This window comes from Pteropus alecto, unplaced genomic scaffold (assembly GCF_000325575.1).
Source record: "Pteropus alecto unplaced genomic scaffold, ASM32557v1 scaffold110, whole genome shotgun sequence".
Taxonomy (NCBI): Eukaryota; Metazoa; Chordata; class Mammalia; order Chiroptera; family Pteropodidae; genus Pteropus; species Pteropus alecto.
In genome coordinates, this window is record NW_006431920.1 from 10,120,049 (window position 1) to 10,139,982 (window position 19,934).

General features: G+C 41.8%; 1 protein-coding gene across 8 annotated transcripts in view; it reads left to right on the forward strand.

Annotated features, from left to right (window-relative positions):
- The first annotated feature begins 134 nt into the window (after nucleotides 1-134).
- Nucleotides 135-19,934, forward strand: part of NHEJ1 (non-homologous end joining factor 1) — a 68,544-nt gene continuing 48,744 nt past the window's right edge. Inside the window, exons 1-6 of one of the 8 annotated variants that reach the window (XM_015585366.2) lie at nucleotides 162-291; nucleotides 1,651-1,792; nucleotides 2,626-2,903; nucleotides 3,371-3,583; nucleotides 9,717-9,855; nucleotides 10,422-10,480. In XM_015585366.2, coding sequence (XP_015440852.1) covers nucleotides 2,727-2,903; nucleotides 3,371-3,583; nucleotides 9,717-9,855; nucleotides 10,422-10,480 — 588 coding nt within the window. In that variant the 5' untranslated portion in view covers nucleotides 162-291; nucleotides 1,651-1,792; nucleotides 2,626-2,726. Of the gene's footprint in view, nucleotides 292-482; nucleotides 624-762; nucleotides 920-1,650; nucleotides 1,793-2,625; nucleotides 2,904-3,370; nucleotides 3,584-9,716; nucleotides 9,856-10,421; nucleotides 10,481-19,934 lie in introns of those variants that run through there. The other 7 variants (XM_015585368.2, XM_015585367.2, XM_015585365.2 and 4 more) reach the window with 7 other exon arrangements.

The window sequence follows — 19,934 nt, forward strand, 5'->3', positions numbered from 1 at the left end:
TCCTTCTACTCGGCCAGTGTGACTTTAAAGAGCGACGTCTCCCCTCCACCTCTTTACCAGGTGGCCCAACCTCTTCTTGCTGTTCTGGCTGCGGTGGCTTTCCGACTCAGCGCTCCTTTAATCAGCTCAGCGAGCCCAAAAGCCCCGCCCACGTCAGATCCGGGCTCTGCCCCTGTGTCCCAAGGTCCCGCCTCCCCGTGGAGGGCCGCGTGGGGGAAATGCCTCTACGCCTTACGATTTGCGCGGGCGGGCCTGCTGCGGGGAGGTTGGGAGCTGTCGCAGCCGCTCACGGTAAGGAGGATCGGGCTCGAATTGGGGCCAGAGCCTAGGCCGGGGCCGGGCAGCAGGAGGTTGCGCAGGCCCTGCGGGCTGGCGCTGGAACAGGACTTGCCCCCGCAGCATAGAAATGGGCGCGGCGCGCATTCGGGGGCCGACCTCTGGGCGTGGGCGGGGCCGCGGGGGCCGCGCGTGCGCAGCCCGCCTGCTGGCAGCGAGGCGACCCCTGTGAGGCTCTTCTTTTGGCGGGCTGCTTGGTTCTACAAAGTAGCCACTTGTCGACTTTGTTACCCCCTGGGAGGTCCCGAGCCGTGGCTCAGTGCAGCCGGTGCTACAGAAATGGAAAGGTGGACCGCGAAGCCCCTTCTAGTGAGGGCGGATGGCAACTAGAGGCCAGGCGGGGATCCTTGGATGGGGCTGTGATAAAGGGAACGAGGGTTCGTCCCTTCCCAGAGGGACGGGGCGTGGCCCAGCCCGGAGTGTCGCTGAGGCCTTGCTGTCTTCTGCGGGGTGGTGGAGGACCTGTGCAGAGGGAGGGGCTCACGGCTGAGGGGCGGGGCTTGGTGCAGACCTGGTTTTTAGGCGACCCCGGTCTCCTGTTGGCCCTCTGCACTCCCTGACTTCATTCAAGAATAACAAACAGGTGAATCTGGTTAACGTGAAGGGTAAAGGTGGTCTTGAAGGAAAAAAGAAAAATGTGAAGTAGACTTCATACTAGGACGCGCGTGGTAGGAGCAGCTAACTAACCCTAGTTCTGGTGCTGAATGTCTCAGACCTTTTTATAGGGCCTGTTGACCCTGGCCATATTTTAAACCCCCCACTCCTAAAACAAAACGAAAACCGTACAGTTTGAGGGTCCCGAGCTTTCTGGCTAGGATAATCAACCCAATTTTGGTGATTCCGAGTACACCCTGGTGAGCGCCTATTAGGGAGAGAAGGGCTTGACGACTTCACTTGCATTTGTGACCTTTGGCAATGTGGAACTCTGGTCCAGTGAGGGCTAGCTTAATCATTTCAAGATCTTCTCTTCCCTGTAGGAACAGCACGTAGTTAATGTGACTGACATACCATTTTCCAAACATAAGATTTTGAGGCTGTTGGAAATAAAAATCACAATATCTATTTATAGTTCAGCCATCTAGTGACTGTACAAATTAAGTTATGCTACAGGGCTGCACTTCGAAAACTAGTTTATGACTGGAAGAATAATGGCTTAGACTGAGATGGATGTGACTGGAGGAACGAAGCATGTTAATCTTGTTAATGAAATCCCAGGAATTTTCTTTATATTCTATGATGTCCCCCACTTCACTTTGTATTTAGACTGAAATAATGAAGGAAATTATGATACTCCCCCCTTTTTTTTTAACCCAGGGGGAAAGTCAGACTTCTAAGTATCCATAGTTACTGAACATCAACTAGGTGAAGGCTACAAATTTGAGTTGTCGAAGTAGAAAAACTGGCATGATATCATTGAAAGCAGTTCCTTGGGTTGAGAATGTGGGAGATGAGTGAAGTAAGTAGAGGTTCTTTCATCGTCTCTACCTCTGTGATGTGCTGTGCCTTGTATTTATGACTTCTTGGTCTTTCAGGCTCTTCTTGAAATGGGATTTGAGTTTTTCCGTTTGCTTCTGGACGCAGAGTTTAGCTTTTTATTTATATGTCATTGATTTTTTTGAAAATCTGACTATAGCTGGGGACCTCTTCTCCCCAAATGAGTATACACACATACACGCAAATTTTGCCTAAATTCTAGAGGATTCACACAAATAGAATCTAGATTAAGAATCCGTCTTAGAGAATATATACATATAACTTTATTATATTAGTTATATATTATATTTGTCATCATATTTAAGGAATATATATATGTTCAAAGAATATATATATATTTGAAATTCTGAGAGCTTCCAGAGTTTTGTTTTTAGATAATGATCAAATAATTTGAATTTTCTGTCGATGACCCTTATGACATGATATTTTATAAGACAAGAACTGTTTCTTCTAGAAGTTCTGGGAAAGGATATCATTGACATATCTTTTAGGAATATGATAAAAATGCAACAAGAATAGATTAGATTTCCATATCAAGTTATATTATTAGAAAGCAGAAATACTAATGCTAGTATGCTGAGGCTTAAACACTGTAGAAGAAAGGGATATTTTATGCCCTCTAGGACCTTAATATGGAAAAAAAAAAAACTCCTCAAAACTCTAAATAGGTTTTTAGTGATCAAGAGATACTAAGATTGGTGCTCAGTTGGTTATATACTAGGGTCGGGGAGGTTGGGGAATGAGGGGTAGGGGTGAGTGGGGTAGAAAGTAAATATATGTCTTCTGTTTTATTAGGAATTTTCTCGACATATTTGATATAGAACTGTCTGATGGTGCCCCCTTTCTCCAGGCCTATAGTACCCTGAGGCATTTTGGCAAATTAAGACTTCCTGCAGATGGAGGAACTGGAGCAGGGTCTGTTGATGCAACCATGGGCGTTGCTACAGCTTCCTGAGAATTCCCTCTTGGCCAAGACTTATATCACCAAGCAGGGCTATGCCTTGCTGATTTCAGATCTTCAAGAAGTGTGGCATGAACAGGTGGACACTAGTGTAGTCAGCCAGCGAGGCAAGGTAAGTGTGAAGGGAAGTACTGCTGTGGGGTGGTAGTGTATATAATTTCTTTCCTAGGGAAGGTCAGGCGACATTAACATCAACCAACTTGCTGGCCTGTCAGCTGCCAAAGATGGTGGAATCAGGTTGAGACAATTCCAGTTAATGTCCTGTACTTCTGCCTATAGCCCTGGGATCTTTTAGTGTGTGTGTGTGTGTGTGTATGTGAGAGAGAGAGAGAGAGAGAGAGGGAGAGAGAGAGGAGAGAGAGTTTCTGTACTGCATACAGTAAAGGCAGAATTGTGAAGTAGGCCATTGATCTCTTTTATTTTTGTTGTTTTCTTTTCTGTTCTGCTGTTTTATCTTCCCTTCCCTTCCTCTAATGTCCACTGTCTTCATGGTAACCAGAGTTTTCCTTTGCTGTTACTTATGAAAGAGTCGGTTTCCTTCTAGCACCTGCACTCTGCACGACTCTGCTGTCTTTTTAGGAGCTGAACAAGCGCCTGACTGCTCCCCCTGAGGCTTTTCTCTGTCATTTGGGTGATCTGCTTTGCCCATTGCTGAAGGGCATTGCTTGCCCTGGCAAAGCTACCTTCTCCTGTGATCGTGAGGCAGAAACACTGATACTACGGGTGCGGAGCGAGCTCTCTGGTCTCCCCTTCTATTGGAATTTCCACTGCATCCTGGCCAGTCCTTCCCTGGTAAGTACAATTCGAATATGTGGTTGGGAAGGGGACTGCCAGCTGCTTTGAGGTGAAGCTTTAGATGCTCTGATTATTTTATAAACTCTATTTGAAATTCTCCGAAAAGAACTTTTCTTGATTCGACAGAAGGCAGAAAGGATTTTTGCTGGTATACCCTTTCCTTGCAAAGGGAGCAGAGTTTGGGTTTACACTTTTTATTGGGTTTCATTATTTATTCAACAAATGTTGAATAAAATTTATTAAGCATCTACTATGGGCCAGTTGTTCAGTGTCAAGATCTAAAACTATGTAGCCTATTCCTGGAGTTCATAATCTAGTGAGAAGACAGACAGGAAACAGGGTGAAGTATGGTAAATTCTTTGATTGAGGTAAGCCCAGGATGATTAAGGATCCAAAAAACCTTTTTGAAGAGATAGTTTCTGGGCTGAGTTTTGAAGATGAGTAGGAACTAATTGGGAGGAAATAAAGAGGTCATTCTAGGCAAGAGTGCATTTTGAGAGGTGTGGAGATGTTTAAGTGTGGGACCAGTGGGGGAACTTCATGACTGCAAGGAGTTGAGAGCAAGAGGCAAGCAGTGGCTAAATCTTAAAGGATTCTCTGAGTTTAGAGCTTATCCAAAAGGCAACAGGGATGCATTTAAGCAGGAGTTTAACATGATCCAATTTGTAATTTATCAGGATCACTCTGGCAACAGTGTAGAGTATATACCAGTGGCAGGTACCTTTTTGAACATTATGTTGTCATTTAATCCTCAAGATAACTATCCTGCAAGATAAGCATTTTCCCTGTTTTTCAGAGTAGGAAACAGATATTAAAGGGTAATTTGTCCAAAGTCATCCAGCTTGTAAATGAATGGGCTGAAATTTGACTTTCGGGTAGGTCTGATTCAAGAGCCCATTTTCAGGGACTAGAAGGATGATATTCTCTGCTTACTCATAGTTTTCTAGGCACCAAGAACTTTTTTTAAGAAATTAATTGAGAATGGACATTAAGAATTAGTTTGCAGGAGTTACTGCTGCTGGTCGCTTCCACACTTCTGTATAACCAGAGCTTGTTTCAGTCAGTAGCATTAGAAGATGGGGTTTTCTATGCAAGGCCTAAGGGTGTAGGTTTATCAGCAGAGGGATCTGAAAAGTGGGCATCATTTCTTGTCTCCCTTCTTTAGTCTCTAAGTGGTGATGTGGTGCTTTGGCATCAGTAGGGTGGATGGGACAAAGTGCTTTTTGAGAAACTGTTCTTTGGTGTTTATTTTTGATCTGGAACCCAGTAAAGCTAGACTTGAATGCTTGGAGAATTACATCTCCTTCATCTCTGAAATTCTAAGGCCCATCAAAAGTGCTTAGCAGATAATAGTCATGCATATTTGTTGCTTTTAATTGAATTTCTTGTGAAACTTTCCATCCTGCTTTATGTAAAGCAGGGGTCCTCAAACCCCAGGCAGTGGACTGGTTCGGGTTCGTGGCCTGTTAGGAACTGGGCTGTACAGCAGGAGGTGAGCAGTGGGTGAGTGAAGCTTCACCTGTATTTGCAGCCGCTTCCCAGCAGTAGCATCATCACCCAGCTTCACTTCAGATCATCAGGCATTATTAGATTTGCATAGGAGCACTGGTCCCTGGTGCCAAAAAGGTTCATGTAAAGAATTTACCTATTTTGTTCAAAACTCCTGTAACTTTTTCTAAGCAACACCAGGGGGCACTGTTCCCTCAATAATGCTTGTTCTAGGACCAAAACGTTTGGACTGCTTTTGGGAAGCCCAAGTCATAACTGGTCCCATTTTGCATCACACGGTCCTAGAAACTCTGAGTAGTGAGATTGAGGAGGCAGTTCTCTTTGGAGGCTGATGGGCTCTAATAGTTTATTCTTTCTAAAGGATATGGTAAAGAACACTTGCGTGATGATATAACCATTGAAATAATGTAGAAAGAGAAAAATAGGTATTCTAGGTAAGTTCCTCTTTTGGGGGAGCTACAATAAGAAAAGAGGCAACAGTGTTTAGAGTGGAACGCGTCTTGGTTGGCCGTGGGGAGAAGTGAGCATTGGACAATTGATTAACAATTTTGTGTTAAGGTAAAAAAAAAAAAAGTCTCTTTTTACAACAACAAGAAGAATGCCATCCCAGGGAAATCCCTGAACCCGAGGAAGCTTTATAGGGGAAAAGTTAGAGCCAGTGGACTGGCAAGGATGTAGGTAGATACTATTTCAGGCTTGTGTGTGTATCTATGAGGTCACGCAGTCATAATTTTTGTTTATTACTCATTCTTGTGATACTTTTTATTTAATTTATTTTTTGAATGAGCAATTCATGCAAAAGGGAAACGTTTCAGACAGCATTTAAGGGTATACAGTGAAGAAATAGGTCTTTCTATCGCCTTTTCTAGCCTTTTATTTTCCTTCTCTAAAGCAACTACTTATATAAGCTTCTTGCAAATTCTTAAAGCTAATATACAGGTATGTATAGATGGATGTATGTATATACGTATGTATGTATATACTTGTATAATCAGATTTATATCTGGATATATGTATGTATCTTTGCAAATGGCAACATGCTATTCACACTGTTCAGTTCCTTGCTTTTTTCACTTAATTATAGAACCTAGAAATCATTCATGGCAATACATTTAAAAGACCTACCTTAATATTTTTAATGGCAATATAGCATTTTATTTAATAAATATATCGGCATGTATTTAATTGATATGCAACTAGTAGACACTTAAGTTGTTTCCATTCTTTTGCTATAGATAGTGAATATCTTTGTATTTATTTTTTCTATGTGTAAATGTGTGGGTAAATTCCTAGAAGCGGAATATCTGAATCAAGGTATATTTGCATTTTTAATCTTGCTAATGTAATGCCAAATTGTCTGGCAGAGAGATTATGTAGTTTAACTCCTACTGGTCATTCAGGAGAGTAGGAGAGCAACTGTCCCACACCTTCTGCAACATAATGTATTCTCATTAATAATTTAATAGTTCTTAAGTCTCTGCAGGATATTATGAAGCTTCAGGACTCTGCTTTCTAACACTGAGCCCATTTCCACCTCCGGCCAACTTCTCTTCATCTCCTTCTTCCCACCATGTATTTTTCCAGTATCCAATGTAATTCTTTTTGTTGTTACTATATATTTTTCCTGACGTAATTCTTGATATTCCATGTTTTGGCTTTTAACTTGTCACATCTTTGGCTGTTTTACAATTCCTAGGACTCACACGCAAAGGTTTTTTTTTTTTATGGTAGAAAGAGCAAAGAACACACATAGGCTTTGGAACCAGCAGACCTGAATTTGTAACAACTCCGCCACTTTGACTGCTTGTATTACCTTGGATGAGTTACTGCATTTTTATGAGACTCGTTTTCTTCATCTGTGGAGATACCAATCACAATCTTGCTGTGGAGTCGTGAGGATTAAGTGGACATATGTAATATTACTTATTCTTAGCATGATAGTGAGCCTGTGAGAGCAAATATTCCAACTCAATAATTTTTCTTTTTAGAGAAGATTAGGACTAAGCCATTTTTACACATAGGTACTATGAGAGCCAGGACTAGAATCTGGGTCTCCTGATTCCTTGTCTGTTACCCTTTTCACAATATCCAAACCTGACATGATTCATCGTGGGATCGATAACCGCCATTCTACTCTCCTGCCTATGACTTGTGAACATTTCTATAGGAAATCTGAAGATATTATAGGAAATTATGAAAAGCTTTTCCTCTGGAGAAGACTGCCAATTCCTGCTTCTATAGATACTGTATTTCCTGACCTCCTCAACTCGAGCTTTTTGAGGGCAGAGGCCCCAGAGGGTCAGAGCATGTATTAGGCACACCATAGATGTTTGTTGAATTGACTCGTTGAACTGCATCTCCATATATTGCTGTCTGTAAATGAAGGAGTGGGTAGATGTGTCCTTAACTTCCTAAAGCACTTCAAGATTTTTTCTTGTAGTGTCTGTGGATTTGCTTTGAAATCTCTTCCTTTAGCCACAATGCCTTGTTCTAATTAACTGATCTAAGTTAGTGTTCATCTTAACTTTGAAGTGAGTTATACCCCAATGATTCAGAGTGATGTTACCCAATCCTATGAAATATTTTAGAAGTTAAAATATTTACTGATAAAAAGCTTTTTTTTTTTTTTTCTTTGTTGTATAGACATTGGAGTCCGATGGATAATTTCAGGTGTCTGGTATGGCATTACCATATTTAATTAGACATGGCACTTATTAAAAACTGCTTCTCATTGTATTTCATGTTGTTACATTTACTACCACTCAAGGAAATTGCTATTAAGGTGGCCTCCTAGAGAGAGGCTGGTTAATTAACTTTAGGAGTTTCTGTTATTGGGGGGCTGTCACCAAATGGATGGTGATGCTGCTTGGTTAGCAAGTACATTACTTTAAAATGCAACCTACCAAACATTGACTTGCTTTTATACAAGTATTCACCTGTTTTCCCTCCTAATCCACCTTGAACAGGAACAAAGTCACCAAAAACAATTCCTAGGAAAGAGGCATGAGTCTTGAGTAGATAAATTTTCCCAAAGCAGAACTACGGCCACATCTGAACAGTAGTTCCTGGAGGCTTGAGTTTATATTAAGGATCTGAGCTGGAAGACAGTACCCGGTTGGGATGTGCTGTGTGATGGGTAGAGGTGACTGGTATCTACAACTGGACTTGATTTCACTTTGCTCCAGTACCCCTATATTTCTTGGGTCCCGGTGCTGGTACAAAAGCTGCTACCACTAACCCCTAACCCCACCCTACCCTCACCATTAGAGCAATGTAGAAAAAAGTCCTTTCCTCTCAGTTTGAGCCACAATACAATTGGAGTTTTTAGTACTCAGCTTTACTAGAAAATGAATGGAAAATGAAAACACAAAAGTCTGAAGAGTTCAGACTTGTGATCCTGATCGAGATGAGTCTGGCTTGCACATTTCGTAGGACACTCCAGTATCATTTCCTCACCTCAAACCTGTGGGGTATCTTGTCTAAAAGTTCTCTCTTTTAGATCTAGGGCCAGGGTTGGTGTACTATGGACAGCAGACCAACTCTGGCTTGCTGCCTATTTTTGTAAAGTTTTTTGGAACCCAGCCACTCTCATTTCTTACATGTTGTCTGTGACTGCTTTCATCCTACAACAGCAGAGTTGAGTTTTGCGGCAGGGGCTGTATGGGCCACAGAACTGAAAACTTTGACCCTCTGGCGCTTACAGAAAAAGTTTGCTGACCTCTGGTCTAGGGCATTTCTTCTTAGGGCCTCCTTCAGTTCATTTCCTTGGCGGAAGGGAAAGAAACTCTGATAACATCTCCGAGCCACAAATAGATTATTGATTTTAGTTCTTTTCTTTGGCTAAGGCTTTCATCTTTTGAAGGCTAATGGACACCTTGCATAGGTGAATGAAATGATTATTTCATGTAGCTTTACATTATATGAGAACATCATTGTAGCTGCAGTGCAGTATGTCTATGCTTGGGACCTTCTTTCCTCTTGTTAGCAAATTGTGCGTGTGGGTGGATTCCTTCCTAGGCTGGTCTCTTGGTGACCGGCTTGCTTCTATTACAACAATGACCTTAGCCTTTGCTGCGTTTGTGGGAACAGTTGAAACTCTGGGCTCATTCTGGGCTATTGTCAGCCCTGAAGTGGCTCTTCATTAGTGTCTGGGTCTAATTTGACTTTGAAATCTCTCTACTTTCTGTGGACTTTTGTCTTCTGTTATATTCCAGCTAGCATACTCTGTTGTAGCCACCCACACCCACTTTCTTGAAAGTAACTTGGATCTTCTGTTTTTGCCTCTCAGTCTCTGATGAGAGTTCAGTTAACACTTTCTTTCCTCTTATCAGCTCTATCACATCCTCCTCTTTAAATTACAACTCTAGCTTATCTATTCATGAATATTCTCCTTTAGTCTTCCCATCCTTTGATCTGTGCCACAAAGAAAAAATCTGAACTTCTTAATATACGTATTTAACTATTATATGTGTTTTTACATTCATGGAAATGGATTGCTTGCCTATGAAACTATAAGTTCCTATGAAAATAGTTATTCTTTAGTATTTTTTCTAGTTCCTAATACAGTCTTAGGGAGTATTTTTAAGCATCTTTTGGCTAATTGATATTTCTTCCATGAAAGGTCTCCCAACATTTGATTCGTCCTCTGATGGGCATGAGTCTGGCATTGCAGTGCCAAGTGCGGGAGCTAGCAACCTTGCTTCACATGAAGGATTTAGAGATCCAGGACTACCAGGAGAATGGGGCTACGTTGAGCCGAGGTGAGAGGACATTCTGTGAGATTTTGGGTGGGGAATGGTACAGATAATCAAATGTGTCCCAGAAAAGGGACACATTTGCATTAGAGAGGTGCTTCCCTGAGGGTGGGTGCTGCGTACTGACCAAAACTGGAGACTTGATGCTTGGTGACACTTCTCTGCCTCGAGTGCCTGGCTGGTGCTCAGTTGGCCAATAGAAACTGTAACAGAGTCCAGACACACCCTAGGCAATGGCAAGGAAGGACTTTGGAAAGGAACCAACAGCTATACAAAATTATACGAGGTTAAACATGAACTTGGGACTTTAAGAAGCTGCATAGCTCCAAGTGCAGAATAAAAATTTAGTTTGACTTTTGTCTTTGTGTTGGGAAAAACTCCTAGAGCCCATGCTGTCACCGAACCTGTCATTTATTACTAATCGTCTTCTCCTGTTTACACATGTACTCATCCCTGCTCCCTCTAGACTAGGTGCCTCTGGGTATTGCATATGTGTACTCTTTTCTTTCGATTTCACAGGTAGGAAGCTTGTCCTAAGACTCATTTCTTTTCTCTATCCCTTCTAATTACAGATCGGTTGAAGACAGAGCCATTTGAAGAAAATTCCTTCTTGGAACTATTTATGGTAGAGGTAGAGTATTTATTTCCTTTCTCCTTGTGCAACTTTGCTTGACTTCCTCTTTCCAGGTGCCTGAGTGGTGACTTGCGTTTGGGTGTTAGGTTGCTTGCAAAAGATTGGAAAGCCCTTTCTCTGAAAAAGTTGCCTGTGGAGAGTCTGGTGAAGCTTAAAGTATGCATGGGGACGGTGGGGGAAAGTAAGGGGAAAGACCATAAAGGCGAAAGTGGGCTGGTTAACATCTATACAACATCTCTGTTAAAGCACCTAGAAATTTCACTCGGGATTCTCTAACCTTAGAAAGCTTGGTTGTTCGGTCACTAAATTTTCGCTTGTTGAGATCTGATCACAGGTCTGGATTGTGGAGCAGGGGACTAGTCATTATTACTTGTCCAGTCCCCTTCAACATCCTGCAGTAGAGGAAGGTGAAAAGCACAGGGCTACCATTTGGGGACTGTCTTGTGGGCACAGTAGGTTGTGGAAAATCACAATGTTTATACAAGGGGACTGGCAAAGGAATGAATGGGAAATAGATAATTGTGGCCTGTCAGAAGCTCCTGCTTAGGTTTCCCTTCTAAGGATTGAGCTTGGCCAAAAGAAACATCTATTAAATGCCAAACAGGGGGAGTATTAATAATAGTGACCTTTGATAATACCAGTCAATATTGATCTTCTCCTTCTCTAACTCTTCTGGGACTTGTTGGTTTTATAGTTAGTACCTTAGCTGCTTTATTATTGCCCTATTTTCTAATTATACCTTTTACCCAAGTTGGTACTTTATTTTGTAAGTAAATAAAGCATTTATAATATTGTTATGTATGGATTATTCACATTTCTATCTTGTCTTCTAGGCTAATTTGTAAACTCCTTATAGGTAGGGACTATAACTCATATTCCTTTTGAACTTGAAATTAGTGCTTTTCACAGGGCAAGGCATAAAGTGGGTGTTTTTGAGTCGGAACCTTCTGTTCTACCTCTGTGCATTGACTGAGCAATGACTTCTGAATGCCGGGGGTCTTACTACTAAGAACGACAGGTGCAAGTTGAGTTCTCAGTCCATCTATTGAGGCAGTTGTAACCCTGGAGAAGAAGGAAAGCATGTATCGCTAATTCCTGAAGTAGAATAGGTTTCAATTCTTTACAGGGAACGAGGGACCATTAAACCTAGACTTGTAACAGAAAGAGATTTCCTAGGCCATTATTCTTTGACTTAGCTTCCCTGTCTGTAAGTTTGGCTATTAAGGAGGTTCACGTAGGCTAAATGTGAGGTACTAGTTCCCCTCCTCAGCCCCTTAGTTAAACAACGCAAGGCTTGTGCTTAGCCCAGCAGAGGGGTGCCTTCCTGATCTAGTGCCTACATACCTGTCCAGTCCCCTTCAACATCCTACAGTGGAGGAAGGTGAAAAGCACAGGGCTACCATGGTTTCTTGACATTTTTCTTTACGTACTTTATGTGTCAACAATACATAGAATGACTTTTAATTGCCAAAAATGCTTGTTCTCTAGGCTTTATGTCCTTGCACATATTTTTTACTTTATCTAGAATGTCCAAATGCCCTGGCCTTATCTACCTTGTATACTTCTATTAATATTTTAAATGCCAGCTTCAGCTTCTTTGAGAGATCTTTCAGGACTCTCCTTATAAAGATAATATGTCTTCCCTATAACTATAATGCCTTGGTTTGTACCTCTATTTTACCAGTTATAACTTTGTAATATGTTTGTATGTCTGAAAGGCTGTCTTTCTCCATTGATCTATGGACTACTTGAGGGCAAGGACCGTGTTGAATGTATTTCACTGAACATAATGCCTAGAACTAGTAAGTTCTCAGTAAGTGTGTGGATGAATATGTTGATAAATCTGTACCGGGGGATTTGATGAAAAGTGTGGCCTGTGGATATAGTGTTTGTTGCTTGTTAGACCTATATTTGGGGTCTTCAGTTATTTTGCAGCTTTGGATAAATCACTTCTCTCAGAGCCTCTATTTTCGCATTTGTAAAATTAGAGGTTCATCTCTTCCTTGCTATTGGGGCAGGGGCAACCCTGCAGAATCAAATGTGAAAACGTATAGAATCCAGGTGCTAGTTCAGGAAAGATATTGGTGTTTTGGAACCAACTACTTCAAGAATACTCGTCCTCTAGGTTCTGAGTGGACCACATCCAAACCACATAGACACATATAATTTTATTATATCTGGAAAGGATCTGAGAGATAGGTAGTTGTAGTTTTCCATTTTATAAAGAAATCGGGCCTCAGGTTAAGTGACTTGCCCAAGGTCACATAGCTGTAGCTGCTGTATGTTTAGGACCTCCTACATTTTTTCTCTAGGGTTATCCCTACTTTGTTTTGACACTTTGATTGTACACACCAATTAGAGGAGAGGTAAGGGCTAGGATAATGTGGAATTCTTGTGACCTCTGTGATCGCTGAATGTCCTGCATGGCTGCTAGAACTGAAAGGTTTTCTAATGGGACTGCAGAATTTCTTATGGCTGCTGCATCTTTTCTGTTACTCTGCTTACCTAGGGTCCTACAAACAGGACACAGAAGGGTCATGGGGTCACTTAAGACTGAGCTGAAAGGATGTGCCATCAAAATAAGCAACATAGAAAGATAAACAAACCAGAGACAGAGAGCTCGGGATGAAGGTGCAGGGGGGCCAGGACTGCTGTCAGAGGGCCATGCGGTCATTGCTTGGGGTCTGTTTTTCCTAGTTCTCATTGGGACTGTTGCTAGGCGAGAGGCCATAGACATAGGGCAGAGGGCAGTAGGATAGGGAGGTTTCTAAGATACTAAGGCCAGGAAAAATATTTAAGGATTGAACAGGGGGTTACTTCTCCATATTTATTCCTTTTTTCTCCTTTCCCCCAAGAGCCTCTGATTTCTTATTTCCAAGGAGCCCAAGGGGGCCAGCTGATGGTGGCCTAACCAGAGGGAGAATACTGGCAATGTTGATAGAAGTCAGCTGGGTGGGTTGGTCGCTGGCATGATCCTCATAGAGGGCAAGAGCCCTATATAGCGCATTTCCTGGGACTAGGGCCTGAAAGACACCTTTCGGAGTGGAAGATGAATCCAGGGCTTGGAGACTATTATTGCATGGCAGTAGGAACTATGTTAAAGGGGAACTTTAGAATGGTTGGGCTGGCACAGCCCACTCTCAGTCTAGTCCACTGGAGGGAGTTTCTTCCCCTGGCCCTGTCCATGCTTCTCTCTCTCCATCTGGTTGCCATCAGGCTGTGCGGCTGCTGGCGGAGCTCTTTATTTATTTATCCCAGTGTAATGGGGTGAGGAGGGAGCTGGCCTAAGGCTGGCATTCCGAGGCCAGGCCACTGAGCCACAGGCGGTTTGCATGGGTGTGTGAGTCACTGGGGCTGCATGCTGCTCAAACCAGACTCGGCCAGGCTCGGGGACAGAGGCAGCCCAAAATAGAGCCCCGCCCTCTGCAGCTGGCAACCCCTGGCTAGGAATCAGCCCTTGATACCAAAACCTGGGCAGTTGCATGAAATTGGCTTCCTTAGGGAGGGGGACCTTAACAGAGATAGAGATTTTGCAGTTCTCGTCTTCTCTGTCTTCAGAGGAGAGTATTCAGCATAGCAATAACTTCTTTTGTGGCATTCTGAATGCCTTGTAAGACTTACAGTAATCTGTTCAGTATAATACTTTAAACAATTTCTATTATATCGTTTTAGTTATATAACTACAGTTAACATTGATTTGACTCAGCATCCTAAATAGCCATGGCCTTTGTGTCCTGTCTAGTTTTGGTTACTATCTTCATCCCCTGTCTGGTTGCAGCCTGATTCTAGAGCAGATACTTTAAGTTGTGAAGATATTTATTGCTGCTCTTAGGAAGCTAGAGGTTATATCAAAGACCCCTGGGGAAGATGCGGAGTTCTTTAATCTGGAAATGGTTGTCCTGTTAGGTTCATTCACATACAGCTTCTACTTGGTTTCCTTGGCCGGCTTTACCTAGAATTGTGTCCTTGATCCTCTCACCCTCCACTCTCTGAGTTATGTCATCCAGACCCCAGTTTCAGCTGTCACTAGTACACCACTGAGTTTATATCTCCATTATGTTTCAGATCCATATTTCTTCCTACAGATTTGACATTTCCACTTGGATGTCCCACATGCAACATGTCCAAAATTAATAATCTATTCCCCCAAATCTATTTCTCTTCTTATACACCTCATCTTGAGGAATTTATTTGACATTTCCATTTGGATGTCCCACATGCAACATGTCCAAAATTAATCTATTCCCCCAAACCTATTTCTCTTCTTATACACCTCATCTTGAGGAATTCATTCAGTTTTCTAGGCTAGATACTTGGGAGTTACTCACCTTTCTCTTTGTCCTTCCTTCCAAAGCCTACCTTGTCAGCTGTCTTTTGAATCTGCTGTTTTTCTTTATTCCAGCTCCCATTGCCTTGGGTTTGCCACACCCACTCCATTTTTGGTTTGACCATGGATCAGCCTCCTAACTTGTCTCCTAGTCAATACTTATTCCCCTCCCATTGAACTTGCAGTTATGTCAGAGTGATCTCTTTGAAACAGAAACCTGATTATGTCACTCGCTTGTTTAAAGTCCTTCAGTGGTTCTCAATTGCCTATAGGATAAAGTGCAAAACTCCTTGCGTGTCACACAAGGTCATTCATAATCTGGTCTTGCTGACCTCTTCAGCCTAATCCCTTGTCGTTCACCCATTGCACCCCACAATTTCATCATACTGAATTATTGACAGCTTCCTGCCAATAATGGCTTGTGACCTATTTGCCTGGTATTCTTTCTTGTCCTCATAACAAACTCCTATTCGATTTTCCCAACTCCACTTAGGCATCATCTCTTTTGTGAGTTTTCCATGACAGTTTTCCCTTTCCTCAGCCCGCTCTCCCTCTTCCAAGCATAGGTACATTCTTGCTATTCCCACAGTCCCCTGTACCTCCTCTGCTGCTCTCATCTGAGCCACTGTCGTCTCTTCCCTGCATTTTTACAATAGCTTCCTTACTGGTATCCCTGCTGCCAACCCTGTCCCCTCTGGCCTATTACCAACAAAGTGATCTTATTAAAGCATACATCACATCATGCTACTCTCCTGCTTAAAGCACTTAACTAGCTTCACATTTCGCTTACAGCCCAAAGGTCTTTGATGGCCTACAAAACCCTTCATGATCTGGACTTCATTACCTTTCTGACCTCACCTCCTCCTACTTTCTCCTTCACTCACTCACTGCAGGCACATGGGCCTCTCAATGTTTCTCTAACACTCTAAACATCACCTGCCTTTAGGCCTTTACGCTGTCTGTTCTCCCTGCCTGGAATGGTCTTTCTTCAGAAATTTATGTGACCAGCTCCCTCACCTCCTTTATGTCTGTATTAGTTATCTAGTGCTGTATAACAAATTATTCCAGAACTACTGGCTTAAAACAGCAAGCATCTAGTATCTCACACAGTTTTTGAGGGTCATGAATCTGGAAGCAGCTAAGCTGGTTGATCCTGGCTCAGGGTCTCCCATGAAATTGCAGTCAAGATGTTGGCTGGAAATACAGTCATCGTAAGGGGCTGGAGAATTCCAAGCTCTCTCACGTGGCTGTTGGCAGGAGGCATCATTTTCTTGCCATGTGGCCTCTCCAAAGGGCTGCTCACATAGGGCTTTTTCCAGAGCCAGTAATCGCTGAGACACCAAGACCAAGACCAGAATGGAAGCTGCAGTCTTTTTATAACCTAATCTAAGAAGTGACATCCCATGCTGTAGTCTCTTTATTAGAGTGAGTCACTGAGTCTGGGCCATAGTCAAGGGGAGGATAATTAAGCTCTACCTCTTAAGGGGAGGTATGTCAAAAAAATTAATTGTAGACATATCTACATGGACTATAATAATGTCTTTTTCAAATGTCTCCTTCTCAATGGAGTTCACCCTGACTATCCTTTTTAAAATTGTAAGCCACATTCTTGTCAAAGCACACCTGGCAGTCCCATTTCACTTTATCATGCTCTACTATTCATTTTTTCCATAGTGCTTATTTTCCAACATATTACCGTAACATTTACTTATTTTATTATGCTTATTGTTTATGGTCTGTCTACCCCCTGCTAGAATGTGTAAGCTCACCAAAGACAAGGTTAAATGTTTTGTGCACTGATTTATCCAAAGTGCCTAGAACAGTGCCTCTACACACAGCAGGCACTCAATAAATATTTGTTGAATGGATGAAGCAATCATAGCTTCCCATTCCTTTATATTTTCTCTGTCTTATGAGTAGGTTATCAAGTTATCACTTGATGGTAGCTTGAGACTCAGACAGCCCTACAGTAATAGATGAATAGCCTAAGGAGATGACCACAGTTAGATTGCCATTCTATTACCTGCCTTATTTCTTTGACACTTAGTCCCAACTTTGTAACGAAGTATAAACCTTCAATCTCTCACTTTTTTTTTAATGGAGAAAATTTTCTATAGAACCTCTTTTTTAGACCCAGTTTAGAAATTAAGTAGCTCAAAAAGCAAAGGAATAAGAACTTAACAAAATCCTGGAAAGAACATTAGTCAGGGCCAAAAGTAAGTTATTAAGTTTCTTCTTTCCTCAGTCTTTCTCTGGGCTCTACTTGCATCATTAGAAGGGCTGCTCCAGTGCCATCCACCCGATGTTTGATATGTAGAGGAAGACGCAGGATTCTGAGCACGTTTTGTTGGTATCTGTCATGGGCATCCTACAGAAGGACAAGTCTAGATGCATGAGAATGTCCTCCCTACCCATTGTGTGTGTCCGTTGTCTGATCCAGAGAAACTTGCAGTTAATTCATACTTCTGGGATTCAGTATAGTTCATGTGCACCATGCCGGATTCTGTGAGCATATAAGGTATGATAATATTGTCATCAAAGAGCTCACTGTGCTTAATGAGTGAGAGATAATAAGGGCCACTGTGGCGGAGTGATTGGAAAAAGCCTCCTGTAAAAGGCAGGTCTTGAACTGGACTTAATTAGTTTTTTTTCCTTGCAGTTTTGCTAGGGAAATATTTGGAGGCAATTTAGGTAGAAAGTATGTGGGCGAAAGATATAAAATAAGAGTAAAAGAGGGTGAGGATTGGTAGAAAATAAGGTTAGCAAGATAACTCGAGGCCAGGCTGGGGTGGGGGTGGGGGAGCGCTTAAATGCTGGCCCAGAAGATTGGTGCTTTATTCTGAGGTAAATGTTTTTCAGCTGTTTTCTGCCAGTAATTCATTTATTTGTCCATTTCACTCCAGTTATTAAAAAGCAGTGATTCTCAAACAGAGGCGCATCTCCTAGGGAGGAGATGGGGCACTTCCTTCTTGTAGTTACTAATTACTGTTGTAGATAGTGGGAAACCATTGAAAGTTTTGACTGCAGAATTGACATATGAAAGTGATCTTTTAGGAAGATTAGGCTGTCAGTGGTATGCCTGTGTGATCTGAAGAATAGTGGTGCCATTGACAGACTAGGAAAATCATGGGTGGGGCTCAATTAAATCTAATCTTGGGCATATAAAGGAATGGTTTTCCTTATTTAAAACACAAATCCACCAGTATTTGAGCTCTGGAATGAAAATCTTCAGGGAGGAAGGGATGGCTGCATGTGTTTCTCAACTATATTTCTTCTGAATTTTGCCTTCCCTTTGGGGTATCCTTGCTGTGATTCCAGTAGTCACCATTGAGCCCTGCTACCAAGGATCACCACTTCTCTTAATTTTGACCCAGGAATGTATAAAAAGGCCTCTTTCTATCTTCCTTTTATAATGCTTTATAAGGGCTTATACTTTCAAAAGAAAATTTATTAACAATTGGAGGGAAAACTAAAAGGAAATCAATAGAGAAAATACAAATGGGATAAAATTACTCATTTCCAAAAGATGGGCTTTTGATTCTGGGAATCCCAGTAGCAAAGGACTTTATCATATTCCAAATTCTCTTTTTCAAAAAAACCCCTCAAATTTCTACAGGGGCTAGGCAATAAGTGTTATCAGGCTAGATAAAAGACAATAGAAATTTGGCCTGTGAGAAACTAAATCGTACATTTCTCTATATCTAGACCCAGATAGGCTAGCACAATTTAACAGACACTTCTCCAGGGAGTTGTGTATCTTCATTCAAAAGAAGTTACCAATTCTTCTAAAATGACAGCTGTTTTTTTGTTTTTTTTTTCTATTTAGCGCCACCAAATCTGTTAGTCTCTCATATGGTTTTAATATCCAGTCTGAGAAACCTACTCAGTTCAGAGATGAATTTGAGGCAGTGATGATTGATGCCTTATTTCTGGCAAATATCTAGCCCTTTTAGGCCTAACCTATAAGCGTCACATACTTCTGGAGCATTTTACTATGATTCACACAGTCGAGTCTCCCTCTTTTTCTCCTTGGTAGAGGAAGGGTTTCACAAAACTTCATTGGTTACAGTATGACCATTTAACAATGCCTTAGCTTATATAAAAAAAATCAATGGCTTCTATATAATTAGAGTTCATATAAAAACACAAGATGAAGATCTTTTTCAATACATTCTGGATTTAAATGAATTATAGGACATACAAGTGGAAATGCTCAGGAAAGAGTTTTAAAAAATAGGGTTGAAGCTGAGGTTGAAAAAAGGAACTATACAAATGGATTTGGGAATGGTCTCCAAAGAAGCAATGGTTGAAGGCACGAGAATGGACGCATCTTTTGCTGGGAAGAGCAGGGAGAAAAGAACGTCCAGTGACGAGATTTGGGGAACAATTGTAATTAGAAAGAGTAGCAGGAGGAAATGTGAGTGAGATGGGAAGAGAATCTGGATAGAGGAAAATGTTAATCACGAAAGGAGAACTAACAGTTACCAAATACATACTGTGCATGTGCTAGACACAGTACTAGGTACTTTGTCTAAATGATAACTTTTAATCCTTATAACAAACCTGTGAAGTCAGTGATATTATTCTCACGCTAAAGATAAAGAAGCAGAGGCTCAAAGGCTAAGTAATTTGCTTCAAGTCACTCAGCTGATTTACTCATATTTGTCTTTACTCAAATCCCATGCTCTTCCCATCACCACAGAGGGCGACCCACAGCGCCATGTGTGGGAGGAAAGAGATTAAAGAGAAAGGGTGACTGCCCAACTGCCTGAGGAAGGGACCTGAGGTAATTTGTGATCTTGGGCAATATTAGCAGATTGCAGCCAGCTAAAGAAGGATCAATTGATAAGGCAATGAAGACAATGAGTGTAGAACCGTAGTCAGACAAGTTTCACAAAGAAGAGGAAATGAGAACTAAGAATGGACTTAAGCAAAACCCTTTTTCAAGATGGGAAGACACTATGTGTTTGAAAGCAAAGGAGAAGCCACTAGAAAATGGAAGTGATAATGTGAAAGCAGGGAGTTGAGCAAAGTGGAAGGATTAGTCCTTTAGGGTTTGAGGATGGCATGAGGGCATGGGTGACATTTCAAACATAGATATTTTGATTTCTGCCTATTTCCATC